Source organism: Empidonax traillii, unplaced genomic scaffold (assembly GCF_003031625.1).
Source record: "Empidonax traillii isolate 1590-97213 ecotype Southwest subspecies unplaced genomic scaffold, ASM303162v1 scaffold444:size1099390, whole genome shotgun sequence".
In the NCBI taxonomy this organism is placed as follows: Eukaryota; Metazoa; Chordata; class Aves; order Passeriformes; family Tyrannidae; genus Empidonax; species Empidonax traillii.
In genome coordinates, this window is record NW_020955637.1 from 910,663 (window position 1) to 924,028 (window position 13,366).

The 13,366-nt window shown below is 48.6% G+C and overlaps 1 protein-coding gene across 1 annotated transcript in view; it reads left to right on the top strand.

The window, feature by feature from the left end:
- PLCH1 (phospholipase C eta 1) overlaps positions 1–12,226 on the top strand; it is a 61,835-nt gene extending 49,609 nt beyond the window's left edge. The window contains exons 17-26 of the mRNA XM_027894868.1: positions 33–140; positions 416–540; positions 981–1,065; positions 1,613–1,759; positions 2,153–2,232; positions 3,259–3,318; positions 3,778–4,144; positions 6,692–9,123; positions 10,842–10,849; positions 12,214–12,226. Coding sequence (XP_027750669.1) covers positions 33–140; positions 416–540; positions 981–1,065; positions 1,613–1,759; positions 2,153–2,232; positions 3,259–3,318; positions 3,778–4,144; positions 6,692–8,784 — 3,065 coding nt within the window. The 3' untranslated portion in view covers positions 8,785–9,123; positions 10,842–10,849; positions 12,214–12,226. The remainder of the gene's footprint in view (positions 1–32; positions 141–415; positions 541–980; positions 1,066–1,612; positions 1,760–2,152; positions 2,233–3,258; positions 3,319–3,777; positions 4,145–6,691; positions 9,124–10,841; positions 10,850–12,213) is intronic.
- The last annotated feature ends 1,140 nt before the right edge of the window (positions 12,227–13,366 follow it).

The window sequence follows — 13,366 nt, forward strand, 5'->3', positions numbered from 1 at the left end:
CCTGTCAGTGACACCTGACTTTTCTCCTTCAGTGGCCCTGAACTACCAGTCTGAGGGACGTGTGATGCAGCTAAATGAAGCAAAATTCAGGGTAAATGGCAACTGTGGCTATGTCCTCAAACCTCAGCAGATGTGCAAAGGTAATGTCCTGCTGTACATTTATGACAGGAACTGCCAGGCCTTTCACAGAGTGTCTTCACAGTGATGTTTGGAAGGCATAAGACGGGAAAGTAAAAACAAAAATAGAATCTTTCATATTTCCATACATTCATAGAAGAGAGTTTCCAAGTTACTGGCAGCTGCCTCGTACTGTTTGTTACCTCTGACTGAACTTTGGCCATACATGTGCATCTTGGGGATGATACTTATTCTGTGGATTTCTTTCCTTACCCTTCTCATTCTTCCCATCTTTTAGGCACATTCAACCCCTACTCTGCTGATCCACTTCCTGCCAGTCCTAAAAAGCAGCTTATTCTGAAAATCATCAGTGGGCAGCAGCTCCCCAAACCTCCTGACTCGATGTTAGGGGACCGAGGAGAGGTGAGAATCTCTGATCCCAACAGCTCCACGAGAGCTCCTGGAGTGACAGGGCAGCATGTGGCTCAAAATACTTTCTCCTTATTTAAATCCACCAGTAAATTTCACGTATTGTCAAGCTTTTGATCACTAGATACTACATTTTCCCCCAATCTGTACCCTACACATGATGCTTAAGAACCAATTTGCTTTGTATTAAAGGTGACTTTACTGGTTTGCAAATCAGTCATAGCTGTCCATAGCTCTGGAGACTGCAAACCATACATCAGCTTGGAACTTCATGAATCCATTTCCCACAATAGTGCTGCTGGAAAATCCGTGTCAGTCAAAGAGTTTTGGATTCTCATATGAATTTAAATTGAATCTCTGCATGAATTTCTTAAAAATTGACCTTCACCTGTATCATTGGCTTGCTTTTAAAATATTTTGTTTTTAATAAATAGATAATAGATCCCTTTGTTGAGGTGGAAATCATTGGGATACCTGTTGACTGCTGTAAAGATCAGACCAGGGTGGTGGACGACAATGGTAAGATAATCTGAGTGATTTCTTCTTCTTCTTAGAGTAAAACATAAAGTAATTATAAATGATTCAGAGTCTGTTATTACTTTCTAAATTGCAAAGTTTCTTATCTGGTGAAATCAAATGATTGTGTTTTAACAAATGAATTCTGCTTTTTAGACAGAATTTCTGGTGTGGGGAGACAGCCAAGCGAGAGGTGAAGGGAAGGGCTGTTCACCTCACTGTCTTTCTCCACGGTTGTTCTCAAATCTCCTTCATGCAGAAGTTCAAATATCTATCTATATAGCTCAGTTCTGCAGAGCAACACCTTGCTGTGGTATCCCTGCCAGTTGCTCAGGCAGAACCATTTTGTTTTTAAAGCAGTCCAAGAGACAAATCTCACATTTAATGACTGACATGATGGAGATTGAGGGTGCCCAGATCTAGAGGAGCAACGAGTAATGGGTTTCCACGTGTGCTGCTGCCGCTTTCCTCTTGCTGTGCATTGTGAAAATTGAGGACAGCACTTGCTCTGGACTTGTTTCCCAACCTTTGTGTGCTGTTTGTTTCTCAGGGTTCAATCCAGTGTGGGAGGAAACTCTCACCTTCACCATCCACATGCCCGAAATAGCCTTGGTGCGGTTCCTGGTCTGGGACCACGATCCCATCGGGAGGGACTTTGTGGGGCAGAGAACTGTGGCCTTCAGCAGCCTCATGCCTGGTGAGTCCCACTGCTTCTCCCTGACCTGCAAATCCAGCTGAGGAACAAACAGCTGTACCTGAAGATGGGGGTACCAGCATGAGGTGATACATGCTTGTATCTCTGGCACTTCTTGGACAGCTCTCCTGGTGTCTCAGGGTGGGTTATTCACCAACACTTGAAGGAGTTTGGTCGTCTGTGCTTTTGGAAATCACTACTGGTGTCCTTTATAATGTTGATGTGATTTGTAGTGGGGTTTTGGAGACACCTGTGAGAACATAAGGAGTTTACTAAAGGTGGCTTACGGTGTATACATCACCTCTGTGGACAGTCATCACCAGGACTGCATGAAATGCAAACTGCTGGTTCTTTGGGGTTATCTGTGTGCAAATATTTCTGTTTCTGTTTCACCAGGCTATCGCCACGTGTATTTAGAAGGACTGACAGAAGCATCCATATTTGTTCATATAATCATTAATGAGACCTATGGAAAGGTGGGTATAGCTGGAAATGTGCATCTTCCCTCTGATAAAAGTGGTTTTAAATACACCACAGGACTGCAGGGGCTGGAGTGCTCAGGAGGCAGAAGGAGGAGGCTCATCATGTGGGGGGTTCCTCGCAGGAGATCAGCAAGGAAGCCGCAACATACCATTGCTCTACTCTTAGTGCTCACATACTTAGATGTTCTTACTGTCAGCACCTAATAATCAGCATGTCTCATACAGGAAGTGCATTTCTTCAGTGTGCTGAACTGATTTTATTTTAGAAGTAAATCTTGAGAACCATAATTGCACCAGAACATGGTCTTTGACAAGCTATTTCTAGCAGCCAATTTAATTAATTTAAATTAACCTAATTTAATTTTAGGTTTCAGTGCATACATTTTGCTTTTCTGCTAATTTTGAACCCTTTTTAAAATGAAAGTAAAAACACTGTGCTTTTTCCATGCATTTTGCTTTCTCTGCCTTTCTGAGCTGTTTACAGGAGGTGGTTGGAGATAAACAGCACAAAGAAACTGTGACTATTTTCAGCAGGGGGCTGAAGTAAAATAGCACCTTCCCAGTGATTAAAAAAATAAATAAACAGGAAAAAAAAGCACAACCAAAACCTGACCTTTATGAAGGGTGTAGGTTGCAGAGATTGGTTTGCAAGAGTGTTTGGCTGCTGCTCTTGCTGACATGCTCATCAAAGAGGAAATATGTTCAATAAAACCAGTGGAGAGCAGCTGCAGAGGGAAGGCAGGACAAGGACGGGGGAGGCCCGCTGGGATTTGATCTCTATCCCTTAGTCTGCTCATCTGATGCTTGCCTGAGCGCTGGGCAATGATATTATTGTTTCTGGTAGGCTGAATGCATGTTTGCATCCACGGAGCGAGGAGATCTGGCCAAGCTTCTGGGAGACACTCATATTAGACTAACAAATAGTTTTTTTAAATGCTTTGCTGTGTATTAACCTAATTTGCTTGTGTGGCAGTCTTGGGAACATGAGCCAAATGGATTTGCTTTTTTTTTGCCTTTCAGTGGAGCCCTTTAATCCTCAACCCCAGTTACACAATATTGCACTTTCTAGGAGCCACCAAGGTAGAGCTCACGAGCATGTACTTTGCACTCGCTGGGCACGGCTTTTCAGTGCTTCCCAGTCGCATGATCTGCAGCTGCCAAAGTGGCATCATTGTCCATCCAGGCTCTGAGACATCTGGATATTGCTGTGGTGAAGGCCGTGCCTGTAAAACCCCACGTCAGAGTGCAGCCTGTCACTGCAGACACTTCTCATCAGGGGGCTTGGAGCAAACCTCTGCTGTAACCGTGGCAGGCTGCCGTCCTGATGGGGGGAAACACAGACATGCATGAACCCATGGAGAGCTGAGCTCAGAGCTCCTGGGTCAGAGTGGCTGTGAGTGGCTTGGTGTGGAGTTTTGCTTTGCTGAGTTCTGCTCTTTGTCTGCATCATTCACAAACGCTCTGGAAGCAGCTCTTTCCCTCGCACTCCTCTACCTGAGTGTGAGCTCAGCCCAAAGCGTGCTCTCCTTGTCCTTGCAGAGCAAGCAGCTGATGGGGCTGCGGGGGCTGTTCAACAAGAGCCCCAAGCAGGGCTGTGCCGAGCCCAGCGGGAGCTACGTCCGCAACAAGAGGTCCCTGGGCGAGCGGCTGCTGCGGCGCACGGCCAGCGCCCCGGCCAAGGGCAGGAAGAAGAGCAAGATGGGCTTCCTGGAGGCTGCTGAGATGAAGGACAGTGCATCTGAGCCCGCAGACCTGAAGGACAAGGAGGGGGTGGTTCGGCGGCCCAAGCGCAGCCTGCAGCAGGCGCGCCCCGCGTCCATGCCCGTCGACAAGTACCTGCTGGTGGGACTGCCCTGCCCCGCCCAGGACACCGCCCAGGAGACCAGCGGGAAAGAAAACACCTCTGGTAAGATGCTGCCAAAAGTACTGCTGATACAGTGAGCTGAAATGGTCTGTTGAAAGGAGTAGCCTCTGTGCAAGTAGTTTTATTCAACTCAGACCAGAGTTACTGCACAAAATTATGGGGGCTGAAGTTGGTAGGGTTTTATCACCCCCTCAAATAAGTGACACCCTGGAAAGCTGTCTGCTCTGCAAACTGGGCAGATGAGTCACAATAATTCCTGGAAGTGCTCTTTTAAGGGCATTCACCAAATTTCTCTGTGATTTAAGAACCAGCCTTCCATTGCTCTTCATCAGAGTCTGGTTTCCTGCTCTCCATTCACTTGTGGAGACAGAGCTGCTGGCAGGAGGGTTCTTCTCCCTGTTTTCCAGGAGGAAGAGCTGCATGCAGCATATGTTTTTGGTGATAGTGTGCCTAAAGACTTTCAATTAGATGTAAAAGGGGTAAAAGTAGGTCAAACTTTGTATCCAACAGGCTTGATATTTGGCTCTTACCCTAGGTCACTGAATTTGATCAATTTATATGGAAAACATATGTTAGGATAAAGTCTGGGTCTTATGTAACTGATACTCAGTATGATTTCACCTGTAAAACAGCTGTAAACCCCATTTTTCTCATGGTGTTCAGCAGTAATAGCCCTGGTTTGAAATACAGGATAGGCCCTACTTTGAAATCCAGTTATTCCCATGACTGCAGCAAAGTTACTGTGTTGGACCTGCCTAACATTTGATTTGCTGGAATACTTAGATAGTCTAGGGAGCTTTGAGTCCAGTGGCTGTGACTCATTAGACCTGCTGTCTCCACCCTGAGTTAGTCCCTAATCTGGAGAGTCAGTACTGCTTTTTGGGGCTGGTTTTGGTTTATTTGGGAGGAACATGTGCACTTCCAGAGGCTGCCCCAGATCCTCAGCTTTGGGCTGGCTCTGGCAGCCCGGATTTGAGGGACAGTCCTGAGGGACTGGTGGAGCAGCACAGCCAGCGCCACCATCTCTGCCCTGGTGAGAGGCACAGAGCACCCTGAGAGCCTCCCTTGGCCAGGGGGTGACAGAAAGGCTGCTCTGCTCCAAATCACCTCAGCTGCAGAGCAGCCACTTCAGCAACTGCAGGAGCCACTGAAACATAACTACTGGCACTGCTAGGACATGCTGATCAGCCACCTTTGTGCTGCTGGCCCACATTAGAGGCTTTGAAGGAGCAGCTAATCGGCACATCACTTGTAAAAGAAGCTCCTGAGGAGGAACAGTGAGCAAAGCCAAGCCAGGGCTTTCTCCAGCACCATGAGAAGAAACTGTAGGCAGGAAAAAGGATGTTCTAGTAAAGGAAGATAACTCTGAAATGCTGTGGTTTAAATTGAAAGATCCTCTAGATAAGCCTGTGAAGATGATACAGCTCAGCCGTTCCTTGCAACAGATGCAATAATTTCTTAGGTATCTCTTCCTGAAAGTGCTACAAAGACACAAGAAACACTAGAAAGCTGTCACAGGGGATGAATCCTGTCCTTTAGAGTCTCCAAAAGGCTGGCTCCTTAACCCTGTTGAAGAGGCTGTCTCACAGACACCTGTCTTGCTAAACTGCTGTGGCTGAGCATGTCTCTGCTGCTCCGCTGGAATTGTGCCAAGAGGGCAGTGTGCTATCCATTTTCTCCTACATTCTTTATAGAAAAAGTAAATCTACAAACAAATGTGCATCTCTTCCATCCTAGTCTGGGAGCACTGGAAAGCTTGGGAAGTTTTCAGGTTTTGGAGATGGGCATTTAATGCCATGCTCACCAGAAGCAGTTCCTGCTCCATCGAGGGGGCTCAGTCACTGTTGGTGGATGATCAGGGCTCCCCTTGCTGCTTCCCAGGGTATCTGATGTTGAGCAAATGTGAAACCCAGCATAGATCAAACCAAGCTTACCCCTATAGTCCCTGCTTAATTAAACTCCAAAGCAGTGAGTCATGGAGCTCAGATTTGGCACATAAAGACAAGTAAGAGGATTTGGTGGAGAAAACATCTAATGTGTGTTTTTCAAGGAATTCAACTCCTTGCTCCTGTGAATGCAGCATGCTGGTGGAATATCAAAATGAAATCCTTTAAATTGTGACACTTTGCAATAACCACATGTCTGGAGTCCATCTCCTTGATGCTTTTTACTCAGCTTGAAGCATGCATCTTGTTTCCAAGTGTTGTGTGTTTTAACAGAGCTGTTTTGTTCTGTCTTTATTGCCACGCTTCTTTGTAGTACAAATCTGACTAGGAACACAGCTGAAGGTAATGCCACGTGCAAGCCATGACATGGTACCTCATTAACATTACTTACAACGAGTATTACATCACCTGCCTGATGTAATAGACATTCCAGGAAGTTTCAGTGAAGTGCCTGCAGTTGTATTTTTGCCATTTGTTCGTATCACTCAGATAATTTGTACTAAACCTGCACAACTCCATGGTTAAGTTCTGTCACAACTGTACCTAATTTTGCGTGCTCCATTTGTCTGTCTGAGGACAAAAGAGTTGTTGATAGGCAGAACAGAGTCTTGTATGCAACTAATATGTTTCTTATTTAATTCAGGCGACAGTGATGACAATACCAACGAGAAGGAAACAAACTTGAAAGAATCTGGTTTTCTGTGTTTGGAGCAAACAGCAAACACTTCAAATTTGGGATCTCGATTCAAGGAGAATGGCCAGAAGGATTCTACAGCTGACTCTTTGCTACCACCTCCTCAGGAGCAACCTGAACACTTAGTTTCTGCAAGCGGTGTAACTGAAACAAATCACCTCTTGGACTGTCAGGAAAAGAATCTTTCCGATGAAACTGTCCCACCAGCGCAGGACTCTGACTCTGGACCTTGCACAGAGAAACCACACGACAAAAACTGTGCAGACAGTAAAAAGGAAGATGACACAAAGGGATCTGAGGAGGGCAAAGTCACTCTGGTGGGGACTTCTCTTTGTCAAAAGGCAGATATGGAGAATCACAAATACGACCTCAAGAAAAGCACTGCAGCACCTCCTTCTCTGCCTGACATTCCTTCTCCCCCTGGCTCTGACAGCCCTGACTTGCACTCCACGCTGGCCCTGCAGGACAGTGACATTTCTCGCCTCATAGATGAGGTTTCTCTGGCTGCTGAGAGCGAGCTGGACAGCGCTGTGTCTGCTCTCATCGGGCAGGTGGATGTCACAGGGGACCAAACCCAGCTCACCGCTGTCTCAAACCATGACAGCAGCAGCCAGCCCTTCAGTGTGGGGGCTGCACACCCACAGGGCTTTACTGTAGGTCTGAGCAGCCCCTGTAAGCACAGCTTCACTCCCACAAAATCCACCAAATCCCCCTTATTCTCCACTCCAGATACAACCACGTTCTCCAGCCCAGAGACGGCAGAGTATTCCATGTGCACGACTGTCCAGGGGGCAGCTCCAGCTTCTGAATGTAAGACCCACAGGCAATTAGCTTCCAAGAAAAAAGTCAATAGTCTAGAAAGTAACTTGCCTGGCTCTCCCTGTTCTTCACCCCTCTCTTTGCTAAATGCAAACCCCAAAAGAAACTGTGGAACAAAATCCGGGCCGAGCTGGGAAGGCCCTGAGTCTGCCAGTTCTTTTGCATCCAGTGACCTCGTCTTTGAGGAGATGCTGGTGGACCCTGTCCCTGGTGAGAACTCGGACAGCAGCAGCCTCGTGGAAGTCGATGGGGACTCCCAGGATCTCCTGGTAACTGCCTGTGAGTACAGGAGGGAGGACATGAGCCAGCTGGCTTCTCCTTTGAGACTGAGGCAGAGGCAGGACACCGGGCAGGGCGGTGAGAGGACCTCTGGGAACAGCATGGCTGTTGGGCTCTGTGCTGCTGCCCGCGCCTCCTCAGACACCTTCCGGACTGCAGGGAGCCAGCTCCCTCTTGCTACGTGTGCAGGTGCCGGGGTGTTGTGCCCCACTCACTCAGATAAGCAGCCAAACGTCCCGTGTGCCCCCGAGAGGTGCCAGCTCAGCACGGCCCCCCCGCTGCTGCCGAGCGCTCTGCCCTTCCCCCCTCACCCCGCCATCCAGCAGAGCAGCCCCTGCAAGTCCAAGAGCCTGGGAGACCTGACGTCGGAGGACATCTCCTGCAACTTCGAGAGTAAGTACCAGTACATCAGCAGGAGCTTCATCTCCTCGGGCATGAGGGACAAGAAGCTGGCTGCCATGAGGAGCCTGCGGCCGCGCTCGGCGGACGCGCTGACGGAGCGGCTGCGGGAGCTGCTGTCCCCGGAGCAGGACGAGCCCCGGCCCGGCCCGGGCCAGCTGGACGACGACTGTCCCCGGGCCCTGGTCAGGAAACTGTCGTCGCGCAGCCAGAGCCGCGTGCGCAACATCGCCAGCCGTGCCCGCGAGAGGCAGGAGGCCAGCAGGCACAGAGCCCCCGCCGCCGGCACCAGCACCGGCGTGGTGCTGAGGAACAGGCCCTCGGCGTCCCCACACGTGGCCAACAGGCACTCCACGGGCTCCTACATCGCCAGGTACCTGGGCAGCTTCCCCGGGGAGCCCGTGGAGGGCCGGGGCGTGCCCGAGGGCTCGTGCTCGGCTCTGCACCTGGGCTGCACCGACCGCTTCTACCAGCACGACTCGGTCCTGCAGCTGCAGCCCAGCCCCGAGGACCAGCCCGAGATCTACTTCCTGCTCAGGCTGTAGGCTGCATCCCTGTACATCCCCAGTTTACAGACTGCTTCACTGAAATGAAGGATTTGTAGTGAGAAACACTCTTTGGAGCGTTTAAATTATTTAGAAATGCAATTTCATGCTGCTGATTCGGCCGCGATTGAACGTGCCCTTTCCTGTCGGAGCTGATGTAAATAGAGCCACGTTCCACCCTTAGGGATGCCTTGCTGTGATCCCCGAGCGATGAGGCTGGGGCTGTGCATGCAGTGAGTGTTTGTAGCATTCTGTGTCTGTGATGCTGAAAGCTGACAGTGCAGCGAATGCAATGGCATCGTGTTCCTCATGTCCTGTCCCCCTGGCTGGAAAACACTTGTAGGATTCCACGGAGCACTGTGGTGTCAGGAAGCAGGAATGGGGCTGGCCCGGGGCTGGTTGTGCCCAGCAGGCCCTTGGTGAGCAGCACTGCTTCCTGCCTGCTCTTACTGATCTTACATGGCTTCATGTACGGACTGGGATGCCACAACAAAGGATTTGTAGAACTAGGGTTAGTCCAAATCTGTGAGTCCTGTGTAGATTTGTCTTCTGCCTGCTCTGTGGAGTATGACAGCTGTTGTCTTCCTTTTTGATCACCGTGTTGAATGCTGGCTTTGGGACAGAGTGGAATGTGGGAGTAATTCTGCATTTATGAATGAAAACACTAAATTTCTGTGTATTTTGTGTATTTTTGCTGTTGGATGTGTGTGTAGCTTTGGTGCAGTAGCAGATCCGTTCCCTGTATATTTGTAATTTTATTGCTAAATTGTCGATGGTCAGGGGGATGGTTAAGGCTGACTTGGGAGAGGGACTGTTTTGACTGTTCACCTTTTTCTATGAAGGCTGGAAATGAATTAGGTGAAGGAATCTCAGACACCTGAAGCTTCCCTGTAGGGAACAACATAGCTTTATTTTGGTTTTAAGATATTCTTTGCCTTCGCTGTAAGTTTTTCTGATGTGTAAAAGATGTACCTTTTACCTCTTTCTTTTGTAATGCAGAGTAATATTATTCTTGAAAACGTCATTAAAATAGATTTTTAAGCACTTGTTTACATGTTCTGTGAAGCTGTAGCAGGAAGATCTGTGCTTTAACTAGCAGTGGTTGGTGACTGCAGACATCTGGCTGGGCAGGAACTTGCAGCAGGATTTCAGGAAGGGAAGGATTCAGTTCTTTCACGTGATGATGGTTCTTAGCTGGAGTTCGGCAGCTGAGCTCTCGTCTCTCTTCTGGGTCAGAAGCCACATTTGAGTAGGTCTGACTGCTCCATCCAGGCTCTCACACAGGCTGTTTTATCACCTGGGAGAGAACAGGGAATCTTCCTAAATAACAAGCATTTTTCCACGGAGGAACAGAACCAGATGCTGGCTGAAGCCCCAAGCTTTGGACCTGCATTTCTACCTCGATACCTGTGGTGCAGTTTGGAAGGGGGGACTGAAGCCTTGTAGAAGTGCCTTGTAAATAAGCAAATGATGACATTACCAGCGCAGGGCATGAAAAATCCTGAAGGTTGTTACTGGTTTTAATTGGAATTAGTTTAGAAACATTGTGTGGTGCTTGCAGGAGGTCAGAATAGATTAGTGTGGTGGTGTTTCATCACTTAATCTCTTATAATGTCCCCTTAATTCCAGACGTTCCTCCGGATGGGCACAGTTCTTTGTGTGACAGTGGAATTTGGCTGCTGAAGCAGGGCAGGTTTCTGTAGCGCAGCCTCAAGCCAGAGGGCAGGCTCAGTGGTTTTTCCTGCCTCGCTGGACTTGGTGTTTGGGGTTTTTTGTATCCCTGTGTCACTGAAATTCAGATTACATTCGGTTTGCACGCGGTTGTTCTGGTGGTGGAGCACTGGGATGTGCCAAGACCTCGTCCCCTCTCAGTGCTGGGAGCTCTGAGCCTGGAGGAACTCGAGTCACAGGATTCAGGGTGTTCACAGCTCTTTTGGTGACCCCTCCCAGGTGAGAAGGCAGAGGGGGTGTGTGGCAGCTCCAAGGATCTCCTGAGGGCACTCTGGGGGTCTGGACATGGAGAGCTGATGAGGAGGACTCTTTTTGTGTCTGCAAAGGTGGTGATGTAACAGAAGTTTTCAGTCTGCAGAACCTGAATTTCAGTAGGTGTTTAGTAATGGATTTGGGCCTTAAATATGCCTGAGGAATGCAGGAAATCCCAGGTGTGGTGGACAGGAGCATGAAAATACCTGTCTGAGCAGCCCTCTGCACGGGGCAGCTGGGGCAGGGGGTGGTGTTTGGAAGACTGGAAGCAGAGGTGGTGTATAAAATGTTTGAACTGGAGAGGGGTCCCAGCCAAAGTCAGACATTGTCTCTTGCTTCTAACCCCACAGTTATAAGAGAACAAAGATTAGTTGTAAACATCAAGCACTAAAAACTCGGTGGTATAATTTTGTACCTATAATAGGGTTAAATTCAGCATTTTCTGTTAAAGCAAGTGCTCCAGGTATCTACAGGATAATCATTTGACCATCTCCCTCTTAATTTGCTAGAAATGGAGAGCACTGACCCTCTGCCAGGAAGAACTGAGCCCAGAGGAGCCGAGGCCGTGCTGCCCTTGCAGGATAGGCAGGTGAACATTCCAGGGGCTGTTCCTGTGCCCACTGTTAAATGTGTGGTTCAGTCAGGACCTGTTCAGGCAAAGGTGCTCGAAACCCCAGCATTTCAGTTTCTTTTCCAGGTGAGAGTCTGTATAATACAAACAGTAATTTATCCTTTGCTTAAAACTCTCCTTGTTGCTCTGAATCTGGAACTTACAAATAGCAGGGATGTAGGGCAAGGACAAAAGATGGAAGAGAAAGTTAAAGACACCCTTTATCTGGTGAACTTGAACTTTTCTCTGCGCTGAGGGGGAGGTTAAGATGAATTGGAGCTGGGCAGATGTCATTCCCCAGTGAAGTCTCTCGGTGTAAACCCCAGTATTTAAGGGGGATTTACTGCATTCTGTACCAGGTTATATTCTCAATTCCAATGGATTTCATTTCTATTATAATTTATATCACAGATACCAATATATTTCCTCAGTTTTTAGTTTAATGAACAAGCTGCATTTTCTTTCCTGGAATGGAAGGGATATAAACAAATTTACCTGCTGCCAGTCCAGCTGCTCCAGTGGGGATGATCCTGCCATAAAGAAGTCCTGGGATCCCCGAAGCCCCTGCTGCTCGTCCTGCCCCCAGGGTGATGTGCTGTGAGTGGTGAGTACTGGTGACACCAGCCCAGGGCAGGGTGAGGTGGTGGAGGGGATTGTTCCTCAGTCAGGGGGGTGTGTGCTGCAGGATCAGGGTGCTGGCAGATGATCTCACCCACGGTCAGATGCTCCATGAGCAGTGCTGGGCAGCCATAGGAATGGGAGAGTTTGGGAAAGCTGGGAATGCCCCCTTCCCCAGCCTGGATGATAAACTGGGGGACACTGGAGTCAGAATAAAGCCCTTTCTGGCCTCAGTCTTTAAGCCCCCATGAACATCTGGGCCGTAGATTCTGAGGAGATTGCACAGAGCCAGGAGTTCCAGACACAGGGGTGGAACAGAGCAGCAGTCTGCACTTCAGACATTTATAGGGCCATTTGTTTCTTAGTCCTTTCCCCAAATTAATTAAACTGTGTATGAACAAGACAGCAGCTTGTTGAAAATCCATCTAGACAGGGCTGTTTGGTGCAGAGGCTGCACCAGAGCAGAACAAGCAGTTGTTTTTGCCTAGTAAAGGCCGGTGGCTCACAGCCTGGGTTAGCAGGTCTAGATTGCTTTGCTAATTTATGAAAGAAGGCACAAATTGGGCTGTCCAAGAATCTACAGAGGAGAGGTAATAGCAGCAAAATTGAGATTTGGAATATTACTTTAAAGAAATTACATATTTTTTAATTCAAGAGGAATTTAACCCTAGGAGTCTCTGATTCCCTTTCTGTGATTGCTGACTGGAATACCTGCTGCCCCTGCTTTTAACAGTGGGACCAACTACTCCTGGTGCTGGGCATCCATTCCACATTCCTCTCTCCTGGCACAGGAGCCCAGGTTCTGGTGCTTTGCTCAGAGGGCTATCTTTGTGAGCTTCCCATGCTCATCTCAGATAAGATGAGGTTATAAAAGCAGGGAACATTTCATAAAAGAGCAGCCCCCCAGGCACACTGGGTTGGTTTTGTTCTTGGACTGATGTGCAGGACCCTCAGTCCCACACACGACACACAGAGGCAAAGTGGTTCCACTGGTCACAGCTCTGCTGGGACACGCAGGGGGGAAATAGATTGAATTTCCAGCAGAGATTACCTTTTAAAGTCCTGTGCTGATTGAGACAGAAAGAAATGAAAATGAGCAGTGCCTGGCTGGCCTAGTTGAGGTGGAATTTGGAGTGTGTAGGAAGCCAGGGCAGTGGAAATGTTGTCTTTAGTGTGTGAATTCAGTCTCTGGAGGGCTTGCACCTGAGGAGCACCCTGAGCCTGCCTGCAGGTGAGTCACACCGATCCCCTGCCTGCCCCTGTGCTGTGGTTCTGTGTGTGGGTGTGCAGTGGAGATGGGGGAAAGGAAGGGTGAAAAGGGAATTGGAGACTCTGAATGGCCTGAATTTCCACTGGCTCTGTGGCTGAGCA